The sequence below is a fragment of the Panthera pardus genome, unplaced genomic scaffold (assembly GCF_024362965.1).
Source record: "Panthera pardus isolate Hobbes unplaced genomic scaffold, ASM2436296v1 HiC_scaffold_8, whole genome shotgun sequence".
NCBI classification, from domain to species: domain Eukaryota; kingdom Metazoa; phylum Chordata; class Mammalia; order Carnivora; family Felidae; genus Panthera; species Panthera pardus.
The window spans coordinates 24,880,811-24,894,580 of NW_026527013.1; the positions used below are offsets into that span (position 1 = coordinate 24,880,811).

Below are 13,770 nucleotides of genomic sequence, written 5' to 3' on the forward strand. Positions count from 1 at the left end.
AAAGTATCCTTCAGTTCTCCAAATGCTAGCTTTGGCTACATATAGATTGAGTTATGTCACAAGCAGTAAATATTTTCAATTTTCCTTTAAAGTGACAAGGCACTTAATAGAGGTAAAAGTTGTGAGGTCAAGAGGCAGGAATATATATGATTGTACACAGTGACCCACCTGTATAGTAGCCACATCTTATTTCAGCAGAGCCTTGTCTAAGCCACTAAGGTTAGTGCAGTCAAGATAAACACTGGATGTTTGGGGAGACTCCTTCAGTGTGTCTCATTACCATTTTAAGAGCCATGTCATTGGGGAGACTTTGTTTTACAAGTTAGTCATCCCTCTTGGTTTTTATGCTAAGAAGATAATCCTGGGTATACAGCATCCAAGTGAGTAAGTTTTTTGAGTGGTTCAAAATTCAACATGACAAGCTATGGCTGAGTAATGGAATTTATTATTATAGGTTTTCAAAGTAAATAGAATTCTGGGTTAGCAGGGCTGAAATGTAAAATAGGAATAATTTACAAGTCTGCTGCACACCTCACTAACATATTAATGTGATTTCAGGGCCTTCTCCAGAAGCAAAGGGAGTTGGAAACTAATCTCATGCCTTTAGCTGCAAATCAAGAAGAGAATTTTAATTCTTCGTTTTAAATGTAGAAAATCAAATCCTTCACGTTTGTTGTCTTCTAAATTATAAAATGTGTTCATTGCATAACTGTATTTTCCAAATAACCTAGATTTATTTTAAAAATGCTTATTTAAAACTTGTACATTATGTAGTACAACACTGTGTATATATATATATATATATATATTTTACAATAAAACGGACATTTTTTGTAAAGCTTAGTAAAGAAAAAAAAACATTTCTGCTCTATCACAATCTAGGCATTTAAGTCCTGTAAAAACACTTTCCACTTACCTTACGACAGGTTTCTGACCTGTTCACAGACAACGTTCTTCTACACTTATGAAGCTTATTACTAAGATACCACTTAGGTATTTTGCTCTATAAAAAGATTTGAAAGGTTAGAACTCAGATTCTAAGTTCTTCTGAAGGGCGGGCCCAAAGGAAGGTCTGACTTAACACATCCCAACTTTTACTAGAGTAGCTGATTTGGTATTTCTTTTCTCTAAATCCTTTTTTTTCTTCTTTTCTTTTCACTTGTGGAAACTGCATTTTCAAAAACAGTTTGCATTTGTAATGCAGGCAGTTATTACCAATATAGTTTTAAAACTGATCGCCATATACTTTGTGAATTTGAAGTTATTTTTTAGAACAGCACTTAAGTGTTTAACACCTCAAAAAATATACTTACATTTTGCTAAGACTACCAATTTAAAAATCCATAGCAAATTTGTTCAATGCCTTTAATAAACAAACCTATCTTTTGAAATAGGAGACTGAATTTGATAAGTTAAATTTCACACTAAGCACTGAAAACTGTTAATTATCAAATACCCTCGAATAAAAGGTTGAGCAAAATTTTAGCAACAGGCAATTTTTACATGGCTAAGCTTAAAGATAAAAATAATGCTGCCTGGTATTAAGTCCTAGGTCTTAAATCTTGAGGTATTGAGCCAAATCCTGTAAATATTTATTGACATCACTGGCTTATACCTGTATAAAAACACTATACAAAAGCTTAAAATAAATACAATAGTTGACTGATATGTCATTTCAGCAAAAGTAGCTGGTATCCTGACAGAGGGGGGGAAAAAGTTATTGTTTACTATGGTTTTGCAAATATCTAATTTTATGTATAAAACAGGCTTCAATTTGAAGTCTAAGTACAGGTGACATATAAATGTAAAACTTAAAAGTGCCAACATGAGATAATTCAAGTACAATATATGTTAAAAATATATATATTTATTTCAATTTTCAGATGCTTCAACTGTTACAGGCCATCATGATTTAAATAAAAGGAAAAAAAAACATTTGAGAAAGGACAAGAAACCTTTTGTTTAGAGAATGAAATATAAATTGTTATTTCACTTATAAGAAACAAAGTCCATAACAACCTGTTTCAAAAAAAAAAAAAATTACTATAATTATTTCTCTTTTGAAAACGGCCTGGAAGAATCACTTTTCCCCCAACTTAATGGAGATGGAGATTTATCTCTATCCAAGCTTTGAGTATAAGCAGATAAAAAGTAATTTTCACTTTCTTGAGACTGACTTGATGAAAGGGCATATGGTGTCCCCAAAAATGTCTGATGAGTGAGAACGTTAAAATGACTAAACTGATGGGACATATGTAATTGACTGTGATAAACCTGAAAGCTGCTATATGCATCTTGTTCAGTTGAACTGCTGTTCTCTCCTTCAGAGCACACTAGAGCAACAGAAGCTCTCTCTTCAGAATCAATCTGACAAGTCTTATCTTCTAATAAACTTTTTTGCACGTCAAGAGACGATTGCAATTCAATTTGAATATTCTTATTTTGATCTGTTCCACGTGATCCTTTGGTCTCTTTCGCCAATATTTCTGAATGAAAATTGCTGCATACTTCTATTTGTGAGATTTCATCCCCTGAATCCAGAGACATATCCTCTTCATCCTTTTCATCGTTTTCTAAAAGAGCTACATTTAAAAAACAAAAAGTCCTCCTCTATTGAAATACACAATTTGTTTAAGTTTTAAAATTATACACTACTCACACAATATAACGCGTCAGGGTCTGCAAGTCCACAATCCCTTAAAGCTTGGTCTTCTGCCACAAGTTCACTTAGTCACAACACTCACACTAGGTGTGAATGTCCAGATAATCCGATGCTAAAAGCTTCTGCGAAATGTGTTCACGTTTAATGTTGGGAAATCCCAACTCCCAGCTCCAAAGGGGTTAATGTCAAAACAGCATCTAAAGTTATACGGTAATTCAGTATTTGACAAGACAAATAAAAAATAAAAATTTTGACATCTAGCTTCACTGGATTATGACTAAACCAGTTAGTTCTATCAAATGATCATCTCTGCTTTTCCTCAAAAACAAATTACATCTTTCATTTAACATAAAACCTGGAACCAAAGCAGAGTCCATCTCACAAAAGACTAAAGCTATGGATATCCCTTACTACCTTGTAATTAAATTGCTTTATACATCTGGGGAGATTTAGTAGCCCAATGCTAAATCCCCATTATCTGGTGTCCTCCTTTTAAAAATAGAACCCCTTTGCTGACAACAGCAGCCAATAAAAGCTTACAAACCCTCAAAGAGAAAATGCCTACTCTATAGTATGCAACACAGTAACTCTTAACAGCTTGTAGTGATTACAGTATAAATGAGCAGATTTTGTGGATGCTAAGTATAAAAATCATAGGTGCCTTGAAACACTTTCCCTGAAGCTATTAACACTGAGGGTGAGTAGTTTCAGGACAGGCATTTCGTTATATGAAAATGAAACAAAACCGTTCCTCTTTTTCTGTCTGCCTTAAAGAAAAGGAAAACTACTGAAAAGTTACCTGACTGCGACTCAAGATTCTCATTAGCACCAAGCAGTGGAAGGTTTTCTTCTGTGATTGAGTTGTGATAGCCCACAAGATTTTTAAAGTTTTGCATAAAGTCTTCAGTAGTTGCAACCACTATTCCATTATCTGTATAACTGGAAATCATCTTGATATTCTTTTCTAAATTAAAAACAAGTTTCTAGTATAAAACACTTGAAACTATACATGGACAAATGATGGTGCCTACCCCCAATCCCCATAAAAGTGCTCAACACCTACCACAGGCCCAGAAAATCCTTGCATCCACACCTACATTCACAATAGGAAGCTTAAGGGCGCTCTTTACCTGTTAAAAAGACTATGTGTCTTTGCTGTACGTTCTGAGCCTGAAGTCTGATGAGGCAATCCAATTCTGGTGCATTTCGAGTTTGTGAATCACAATTGTGGTACGACAGAATTTCAACCAGGTGCTTCTTCTGATAGACATTCAGAAGCGTCAACAGACTTAGAGCTTTAGCATTCAATCTGTGAAATTAAATAGTTCAATATCTGGATCTGCATTTCTACAGTATGGAAATTTTTGCTTCAAATTAAAACCATAATTTCTCAATTGAGGCAACTAATGACAACTGCACTGCTTAGTTCAGTGCCTAGTGAATGGGTTTCTCCTAGGGGAGAGAGGGGAGCAGGAAATGTGCAACCCACATGTAAGTCCAGGGGCTTTCTATGGGTGTAAAAGCCTGAGAGCCGGCTATTCAGCTTAGGCTAAAAAATCTCAGTTGTTTTACTTAATAAAAAACAACAGTTCCCTTTAACTTTACTAATTTAGAACTTGAATGAAGGACACAGAAGGACAAAAAATATATATAAATATCTCCTTCAAAAAAATACATGGGTCTAAGCTGTTTCTACACCTCCAAGCACAAGGCAACAAGTGGTAGAAATTACTGACTACTGTCAGGAAGATAAAGGTACTAACTTTGTACCAAAGTTACACCTGTGCGCCTCACTGTTATCTGGTATACAAAAGTAAGGCTTCACTGATACCTATTTCACATGATTTGAAGATAAAACAAGTTTCAAAAGAGTGAAAAAAAAGTAACTACAAAAAGTTACTTTTCAGTTATTTAAGCCTGAATTTCCTTCTTAAGTGTACCATGGGATTAGAAGGTATTAGGGTATAAAAAAAGTGTTTTGTAGTCTGTTTCAGAAATGCTGGCTGACAAAATGTGGTGTTTTTTTTTTTTTTAATTTTGAGAGAAAAAGTGTGAGTGGGGGAGGGGCAGACAGAATCCCAAGCAGGTTCCACACTCAGCGAGGAACCAGACATGGGGTTCCATCTCACGACCGTTTAGATCACAACCTGAGCCAATATCAAGAGTCGGACAATTCACCAAATGAGCCACGCCAGCACCCCTGTAGAACAGAAGTCTTAGTCTCTCAGATCCCTAATTATGTAAATATACTATATGGACTCTCTAGTAGGAAGATACAGTATCCAAAACTCCTCTATCATTTGTGAAGCCTCTCAAGCTGACTAGTGTTCTAAGGACCACTGGGTATGCTAGAAATCACCTATTTCCATAAATGAATGTTCTAATCACAAATCTCCTTATGTCGGGATTAATCCTTGTCTCAGTATGTATGCACGTCACTAGATTAGCTGCCTAAATTAGTCCTCAGTTGGGAAAGAGTCTGACCTAGTTGGCATATACAGTTTGGTAAAAAAAAAAAAAAAAAAAATGCAGACTATTCCCTCTTGATTATTCTAAATCCCCAACTGGCAAAGATGAAAACCATTTTACCTATATACATAACTAGAACTTCAACTTAAGAAAAACTCTACCTAAATAAGAATACTACTTCCAAATAGGCTAGAATTATATCTACATTCCCTTATGGCTGGCTAAAGATACCTGTGAAAACTGAACAGCATCGATGATAATCTATAAACACAGAAAAATAAAATTTTAAATCAGCAACCATTATACAGTTATTTTTCAAATCTTACCTGCCCAATTCCTTTAGTTTTTTCTGAAATTTACAGTGGACTTTCCATTGCCATTTTCCTTCTGGAGTACTAAGTTCTTCGAGGAATGTCAAAAAATTTTTAAGGTTTTCTGTTAGAGATAACAAAGTTCATCTTAAATTCAATAAATAATAGTCAATCCACAACTGAATTATGGAAGAAATTTTTGTTGACATTATACAGAAATGTCTACTTTCCTTTTTTGTTTTTTATTTTAATTTACTTTGTTTTTTAAAAATATATGAAATTTATTGTCAAATTGGTTTCCATAAATGTCTACTTTCCTATGTAGTGTTGCCCCCCACTTTTTTCCCTCTGAGGGAGACAGATCTATACATACTCTTAGATTTAAGAACATCTACATAAAAAAAAAAAACAGGATGATAACAATAACCAAGCAGAAGTGATACAAATGCAGTAGGAGCAGGTAGCCTTGCTTTATACCAGATTTAGAGGAAATTATTTGCAAAGACTAAGAGAAAAGAAATTTGAGGCAATAAAACCTCAAGAAAACAATGAAAATGTATTAGTTATCTGTGATTGGCAGAATGGACAATACATTTAAAAAGCATGAGTCACTGAGGTGCCTGGGTCGCTCAGTCAGTTAAATGTCCGACTCTTGGTTTCAGCTTAGGTCATGATCTCAGTTTGTGGGATAGAGCCCTGCGTCGGGCTCTGCACTGACAGTGTGGAGCCTGCTTGGGATATTCATTCTCATTCTCTCTCTCCCTCTGCCCCTCCACTGCTCGTATGCGCTCTAGCTCTCTCAAAATAAATAAACTTAAAAACAAAACACAAAAGCATGAGTCATTAATCAGAAAAACCTAGAAAAGACAGAAGTTCATGCTCGAAAGAATGCACAAATCTTACCAATTGTGATAACTTCTGGATTTAGAATGGATTCATCAGACACGATAAAACCTCCAGATACAAATAATTCATTATATGTATGATTTTTAACATCATCCAGACTATCAACACCAGCAAAACTAACACAAGGGAGCTTCTTTAAAGTCACCAAGCCAGGTACCTATTTAAATCCCAAAACAAAAACAAATAAAAAATGAAATGGTTAAGACTCAAGTGTGAAGTGACCTACAGGAAAAGTCTAACAAAATGCACTACAGCTCATATATATTAGTGTGTTGCTTCTGGAAAGCCAAGCACAAAAATAATATTCCCAACATGTTCAAATACATAAATCAACATTTATGTACTCGGTGAATACCGTAAACAGAATGCTCTAAAGAAAAGGTACCTACAAACGGACTTGGAAACAGAATGATATAGGCCAACCTGTCTGGCCCTGTGAGTGCAGGCAGAATTCAGAGGGCAAGAGCCTACGGTACTGGAACAGTCAGGAAAGCCTTCAAAGGGTAGTAGGACTTGAGACAAGCTCAGAAGACTGGGTGGGGTTCCTCCAAATGCAACGGAAAGGGGAAATGATGTGGCAGAGAGAGGGTACAAACAGGTTTTACCTGGGACATACGAATGAAAATGACAATGTAAAGAGAGTGAACAGACCCACTGACATTCAAGGAGTCAGTATTCCTAGTCTTGATGAGTGACAGGGAGGGTATGGGACATGCCGCAATTTAAAATTTTGCAAAGGTACAAACTTGATCACAAACTGATTCACAGAAGGATCATTTAGGTCTCAAGCCCTAAATCTACCAACCTTGAAGTTTTCTCTCTTTTCAGACCTTACAAGGATATTTTAAAAACAAACAGCTTTAGTCTCAAAGGCAGTAAGATTTTAAAATAAGGGAGTTTTTATAGCCAAAATAATAGTGAATTTGACTTAATATTCTACCTTGTGAATGAAACCTGCAATGTCTTCATTCTGAATAATAATCAATAGTTTATCTAATTTTGATCTTCTTTCCAAAAACTGTTCTGGATGACATTCTGTATTGCCTAATTTGATAAGATATTCCTGTTAAAGAAAAAAACTAAATCAACATTAAGAAGTTTTTTTTTTTTTTTTTTTTTGCAAATATCCATTTAACACTACAAATGCAAGATAAACTGGCAAGTGTAACTACTGTTCGAACACTAGCAATGATGACCTTATACTCTAGGGACCCTAGAGATCATCAAGTCCACTCTTCTTATAAACAACCTATAGCTCAGAGTTTAAGTGGCCAGTCACAATGTTACAATGCTATGCAGTGAAAACTAAGTAAATGTCAATGGTGGGTAATAGAAAGAGCCATAAGAACAATGGATTAGCCAGGTTCTTAATCCAGTTCCATTACTTATTCTGGGCAACCCAGAGTCCAATCATCAACCACTCCCTCACTCCCGTTTTCCACTCCATTTAAGGCAAGCCCTTGGCTATTTGCAGCAAGGTTGCCAGTATACTCCTTTAGTTATAAAGCACTTTTCTCACTGTAGCTCATTTAATTCACAACAGTCCCAAAGTCATTCATACAGAGCTTCAGCGTATACGATGGCATTCACATACTAGTTAGCCATGTCTGTCAAGTTTATACCTCCAGCCGAAATAGACCCTCCCATCTAATTAATACCTCCCTCCATGTTGGTGACATGGTACTACCTTTCAAAGGACACATGGTGGTAGTACAGGCAATTTCCTTTGCTCTTTGCTTGCTGGTGGAATCCTGAAGTCTGAGGTAAACTGCAGGGTCCTAGGTCACATTCCTCTTTTCACAGATACAGGAGCAGATTAATTTTCTCAAGATTGGCAAGGCTGGTTAGATAGCCATTAAATCTAAACCCAGCTTGCCTCACAACCAGTCTACTGCTCTGTTAAGAACGGTCTACAGGTGTCACCCCCAAAGAGGATGTTTTTGTGTAGCCCTAAACTAAATAAAGCAGCGTCTTCTGTATTATTAGATTATTAATTAAAGCTTCTGGGCAGATCTCGGAACAGCTTACAGTCAGGTAATGAAAAAGTAAATTACTGTCTGACAGACCAGCTTATAATTTTTGGTCTTTTTACAGTAAGAAGTTTTAAAAGCAAGTTCATTTTAGGTAAGACGGTTGAACAGTCGGATCTCATCTTTCCAAGAAATCACACTGAGCACTCTTCCTCCCTCTTCATTTCCATGCCATTCATGTTCTTATGGCTGCACTACATGAAACATGCTGACATCAAAGAGATCCCCAAACTGACAACGGCTCAGGACATATCAGCAGCACAGAGTTTCTGGGCCACTGTAGGCTACAAGGCCCTTATTTATAGTCCTTTCTGCTTCCTCTAACAAAACAAACAGAAACTCATCATGGTAAGTAAATTCCATAAATGGGAGGAGGCATTTATTTTAAAACCTATGGTATTCCCTTAAGGAATTGAAATCCTGTAATTTAGTGAATGCTAATTAATATGAAAACACTGATATAATTGTTACTGTGTTATAATTTACCTATCGTTACAAATGTTACATACTTATGCATCTGCACAGACACACGCAAATGTTTTTAAAAATCACATACTTGAAACACTAGTCTTACTCTGTAGCTTCAGTAGAAAAAAAAATACACCTTGCAGTGAGGAATCTTTCATGATTGGGGAATCTTTCAGGATCATCATGTTTTTTGATCAAAAAGGCTATGAGGAATCCTGACATGACCAGGGTATCAAGAAAATGCCAAAAGATTACATATATAATGATTAGGTCATCCCTGGACAGTTTTTTCTATCTGATTGATAAAAAAAACCCGTAAGAGGTAAACACTGATAGCTTCCTCTACTTCTCTGTATCTTTCCCTCCCCTTCATTAAAAACCCAAGTACAAAGCATTTAAAATCTCTGAATCAAGAGTTTAAAGGTATTTGCAGTGTGCATACAAATGGTCTTCAATACCACCCAATAAAACAAGATGTTAATCCTAAGATACTTAGATCACAGGCTCTAAATTTAATTGAACTTACTAGTTTTTTATTTCAGTCTGTATTAAATTATGTAAGAAAGTATATCATCAACATTTAAAAACAAAAACAATCCATTTTATAGGCATTAGACCCAACAAGACAAGTTTATATAGCATTACTATTACCTTCTCATTTAGTTACCTTTATTTCTTTACAGAGCACACTCTCTTCTTCTTCATGAATATAAAATTTCACAGTATTTTTCTGGACATCTTTCATGATTTTAACCAAACTGTTAAATACTTCAGGTTCTAACTGGCTTATAAAATTTGAAAGAGCTGGTTGGGCAGAAATGTTTACATCACTGGGCGATTTTGTTGTTTCTTTTTCTACTGGTTCCCGGACAATATCACCAGGTACAGTATGGTCAGAAGTCACCATTAGCTCTGTGGCATGGTGTGGCTGGTTCACTTCTACTTCGGTTAAACCCAAAGATGAAGAGGAATGCTGCTCACTGGAGTTGGTGTCTTTCAAAGGATCACTACAAAGTGGCTCAAGGAGCTGTTTATTGTTGAAGTCACTTGAGGAAATTGGGATGACAGGCTTTCCCAGAGGATTCAATGCTATCTTAGTACCAGAATCATTAGGACTGACTGGTGGCAAATTCCCACCCTTGGCTGATGCTTTGATAATAATAGTATTTAGTTTCTCATGCAAGCCATCTACAAACTCCTGTACACCAGCTTTGGAAGTCTTAGAATATATGAACTCAGAAAGCCGTTTCATCTTCTCTTGTGTTGAAAAAATAGGTGTGGAAATTCTACTGACATATGAAACATTCTTTTGCTTCAAAATCTCTTCTATCTTCCTAGAAAAGAGACTGTACTCTCCTAACACTGTCCTCTCTGTGGTTTCACTCATTGTTGGTGGCTCTGCTGCTGGCACACACTGCTCCTCCACTGTCACCACCTGACCTGTCAACACGTCATCCTCAGTGGTGCCCTTTAGTGTGTCTGTAAATGGAGAGGATGGAAACTGGTAATCAGAACTTCTCTGTCTACTTATTACCCGGGGGTCGTTAGGAAAGGCCTCCTGTGGTTGCAGACACACCAGTTGTTCTTCTGGTGATTTCATACCTATATAGGAAGAGTTCATTATTATAACAGCAATCCAAAAAAATAACACCTGAAAACACAAACTCATAAATAGGAATGTCAGATCAAAGCATATACTTAGAATTAATTACGTACTGGAATGTAGAATAAGAATCTCAAATAATGATGTGAACCCTATTTTCTAAGTGCCCTATCTATGGCTGGTCTTTGGATTTAGGTAGCTAGAGTGACAAGTTTGGATGTTATTTTCCTTGATTCCTTTTGAAGTGTTTGAACAAATGCCAGTTTGGAACTGGCAACAATACAAATTAAGTCATTTGCTTATTTCTGCTTCTCGGATCAGGAAAAGAAAGGCTCAAGAATATGGAAGAGGACATATTTCATATCTGCATTAACAGTTACACTCTTGAGATGAAGAGGTCATTCAGCTAACTACTGATTTTAATGGAACCATAACTCTGACTTTTGACAACCAGCACAATCCACAGATTATACTTTTTTCCCCAGAAATTCTAAATTCAAAACACAATATGGTTTTAAAACTACAGTTCAAAACAGACACCCTAAGTCCTTTTTTAAAAGGGGAAAATATGTTTAACAGCAATTTATAGTAATAATATTTTTAGGAAAAGAAAAAACAATCTTTGCCTAGATGATATTATACAATTTTATTTTTAATTTTCTTAGATCTTAGCAAATATTCCCCAACAAATTGCTGTTGTAGTCTACAAAATGGTACCTCCATACGAAGAAGTGCAGGCACAAGTGTAGTCTTCAAAACCACGGTACTTTAAAGATATAGTGAATTCCCTATTCAAGTTTGCACCTAGGTGTGGCTGCATGCCCTCTCCACACACATTCAGTTTGGGTTTCCTCATATTCACACTTTTCTAAGGGCTTTAACAGCATCAGCAGCTGTCAGCTTGTGACATTTTTCCACCAATCTTGGTATTTACCATGAGCCACTCCACCCATTAACTACTGCACAGACACCTGTCAGCAAGACCACAACAGGTCTATAGGTAGAAGGGGAACAAAATAACCAATGCACCAAGATAAGAAAACTATATGAAACTGGAAACCAGAAAATTCAAGTTCCATAAAATAACTCAGGAATACAAAACATCCTTCTTAAATTTGCAACATGGGGTTTAGTACACACACAAAATACATTTTAAATTCTATCTTACATAACAAACGGGTTGCAGAAGACTACCTATAATTTTTAAATTTCTGATTATGTATTATTTCAAGTGAAATAACCTGCTTCCCAAAATGTACAGCTGTAGTTCAAACCAATAAGCTTACACTTGAAGGGCTATGGATAAAAGGAATTTTTTTCTAAAGTGGAACAGAGCTTTAGGGGCGCCTGGGTAGCTCAGTTGGTTAAGCGTCTGACTTTGGAGCAGGTCACGATCTCGCAGTTCGTGGGTTCAAGCTTCACGTGCTTGTGCTGTGAAGCACAAGCTTCAAGCTGTTCAGCTTCTGTGCTGACAGCTCAGAGCCTGGAGCCTGCTTCAGATTCTGTGTCTCCCTCCCTCTCTCTCTGCCCCTCCCCTGTTTATGCATGCTCTCTCTCAAAAATAAATAAATAAACTTTAAAACAACAACAATAACAACAACAACAACTCTAAGGTCCCCTTAGTGGCTCAGTCAGTTTAAGCGTCCAACCTTGGCTCAGGTCATGATCTTGTGGTTCATGAGTTCAAGCCCCACATCAAGTTCTCTGCTGTCAGCACGGAGCTTGCTTCAGATACTCTGTCTCCCTCCCTCTCTGCCCCTCCTCTGTGCACATGTGCTCACACCCCCCTCAAAAATAAATATTAAGAAAAAAACCCCTCTAAACAAACCCTGCTTAAAAATGCAAATTATCATCACCTAATTCTATTTTGCACAAATTTCCCCTATATGATTCTAATTACTAACACTGACTTTATTATTTTAAAAAATGTCTTCATCAGTAAATGATTTAAAAGAAAAACACACAGATATCAAGAATAATGCATGTTTTCTACTGACATTCAAGCAATGCAGGATTTTAAGTGTGAGTAGTGAGTTCTCTAAAGGCAGCATCATTCAGGTATTTACACTATTAAACACAAAATATAAAGATGGGTATGCCAAATAAGAGGACTGCAGATGCTGAGGGAGCATGGTGAAGCATAAACAAGATGCCCTGCTGCTTCTAATAAGAAAGAATTACTGACAGATAGAAAATAGATGAATTCCAGACATAATGTTGAGTGAAAGAGCCAAAAACAAAACAGGACATGTGTAGGTTCCATTTACCTTAATTAAGAACAGGTAAAAATAATCTATTGTGAAAGAAATCGGATTAGTGGTTACTGTTGGGTCAGGGAGAGTACTGACTGGAAGCATACAAAAGAAAACCTGGGGTGCTGGAAATGGTCTACATCTCAATTTGGATACAGGTAACATAAGTGTATGCACATGTAACAATCCATCGAGCTGTGCACTAAAGATTTATGCACTTTATGTCATAGATCTGTTATTCCTGTTTTGCTTTTTGGGGTCATCTTTTCCTAGGACAAAGACGTCCTTGAAGAAAACTATTCAATCTTTTTCTAATCCCAAAGAGAGGAAAACCATAAAGATCTACTAAAATTAAAAGTCACTTGGCTTTTCTTCAAAATTAAGAAAAAACAAAAACAAAAAAACAAACCACCACTGAAGATTTCTGAAAGAGTAAGACACAACGAAATGGAAACAAAAAAGTCCGACCACCAAACTGAAAGCAAGAAAACAATGCCTATGCCCATCTGCAGAGATGTTCAATTGACTGATCTCAGACAAAAGAATAGGTCTTCTAGGAACCAATGGCAACTAGCTAATCAGCAACATCTGTAACTGTTTCTGGAATCCCAAAGTTTCCTAATCTCTTAATTACACTGTCTTATTTAAATAATTAGAAGAAGAACTGGGTCAAAAAATTCAAGATTAGGAATAATGTACCTAAAAGATAAATGTCTTAATCCTAGTAGTTTTTAAACTTAAAGAAACTTGAAGACTGCTTCTCACAGGATATTCTGCAGGAACAGATTAAGAAAAATATTCCAGTCTTCTGAAGTCGTCCTATCAGATAGAATCACACTGTAGGTGAAGAAAACTTAACCTCTAAGAATGATTCAGTGACTTCTTTGAACACATTCTTTGTATAAGAATATTTGATACAAATCAAATGATTTAAATGCAAATATGAGATTGTCCAAATTTTCTGTCATTAACAGAACTTAATATGATGCCCTATTGATGGAGAACCAGAAATGCAAGTAGCAATTCTGAAGAAGGGCACATTGGGAAGAAAAGCAAAGGGAGCCTTCTC

General features: G+C 36.1%; 2 protein-coding genes across 17 annotated transcripts in view; one reads left to right on the top strand and one right to left on the bottom strand.

Annotated features, from left to right (window-relative positions):
* Positions 1 to 2,426, top strand: part of CCDC66 (coiled-coil domain containing 66) — a 51,107-nt gene extending 48,681 nt beyond the window's left edge. For all 9 annotated transcript variants that reach the window (XM_019470012.2, XM_019470014.2, XM_019470018.2 and 6 more), the window contains one exon: positions 559 to 2,426. In XM_019470012.2, the coding sequence (XP_019325557.2) occupies positions 559 to 645 (87 nt within the window). In that variant the 3' untranslated portion in view covers positions 646 to 2,426. The remainder of the gene's footprint in view (positions 1 to 558) is intronic.
* TASOR (transcription activation suppressor) overlaps positions 1,848 to 13,770 on the bottom strand; it is a 49,862-nt gene continuing 37,939 nt past the window's right edge. For 3 of the 8 annotated variants that reach the window (XM_053897760.1, XM_053897759.1, XM_053897764.1), the window contains 7 exons: positions 9,514 to 10,448; positions 7,289 to 7,411; positions 6,346 to 6,505; positions 5,458 to 5,566; positions 3,793 to 3,971; positions 3,462 to 3,626; positions 1,848 to 2,582 (listed from right to left, as the gene is read on the bottom strand). In XM_053897760.1, the coding sequence (XP_053753735.1) occupies positions 2,050 to 2,582; positions 3,462 to 3,626; positions 3,793 to 3,971; positions 5,458 to 5,566; positions 6,346 to 6,505; positions 7,289 to 7,411; positions 9,514 to 10,448 (2,204 nt within the window). In that variant the 3' untranslated portion in view covers positions 1,848 to 2,049. Of the gene's footprint in view, positions 2,860 to 3,461; positions 3,627 to 3,792; positions 3,972 to 5,457; positions 5,567 to 6,345; positions 6,506 to 7,288; positions 7,412 to 9,513; positions 10,449 to 13,770 lie in introns of all 8 variants that reach the window. The other 5 variants (XM_053897762.1, XM_053897761.1, XM_053897766.1 and 2 more) reach the window with 3 other exon arrangements.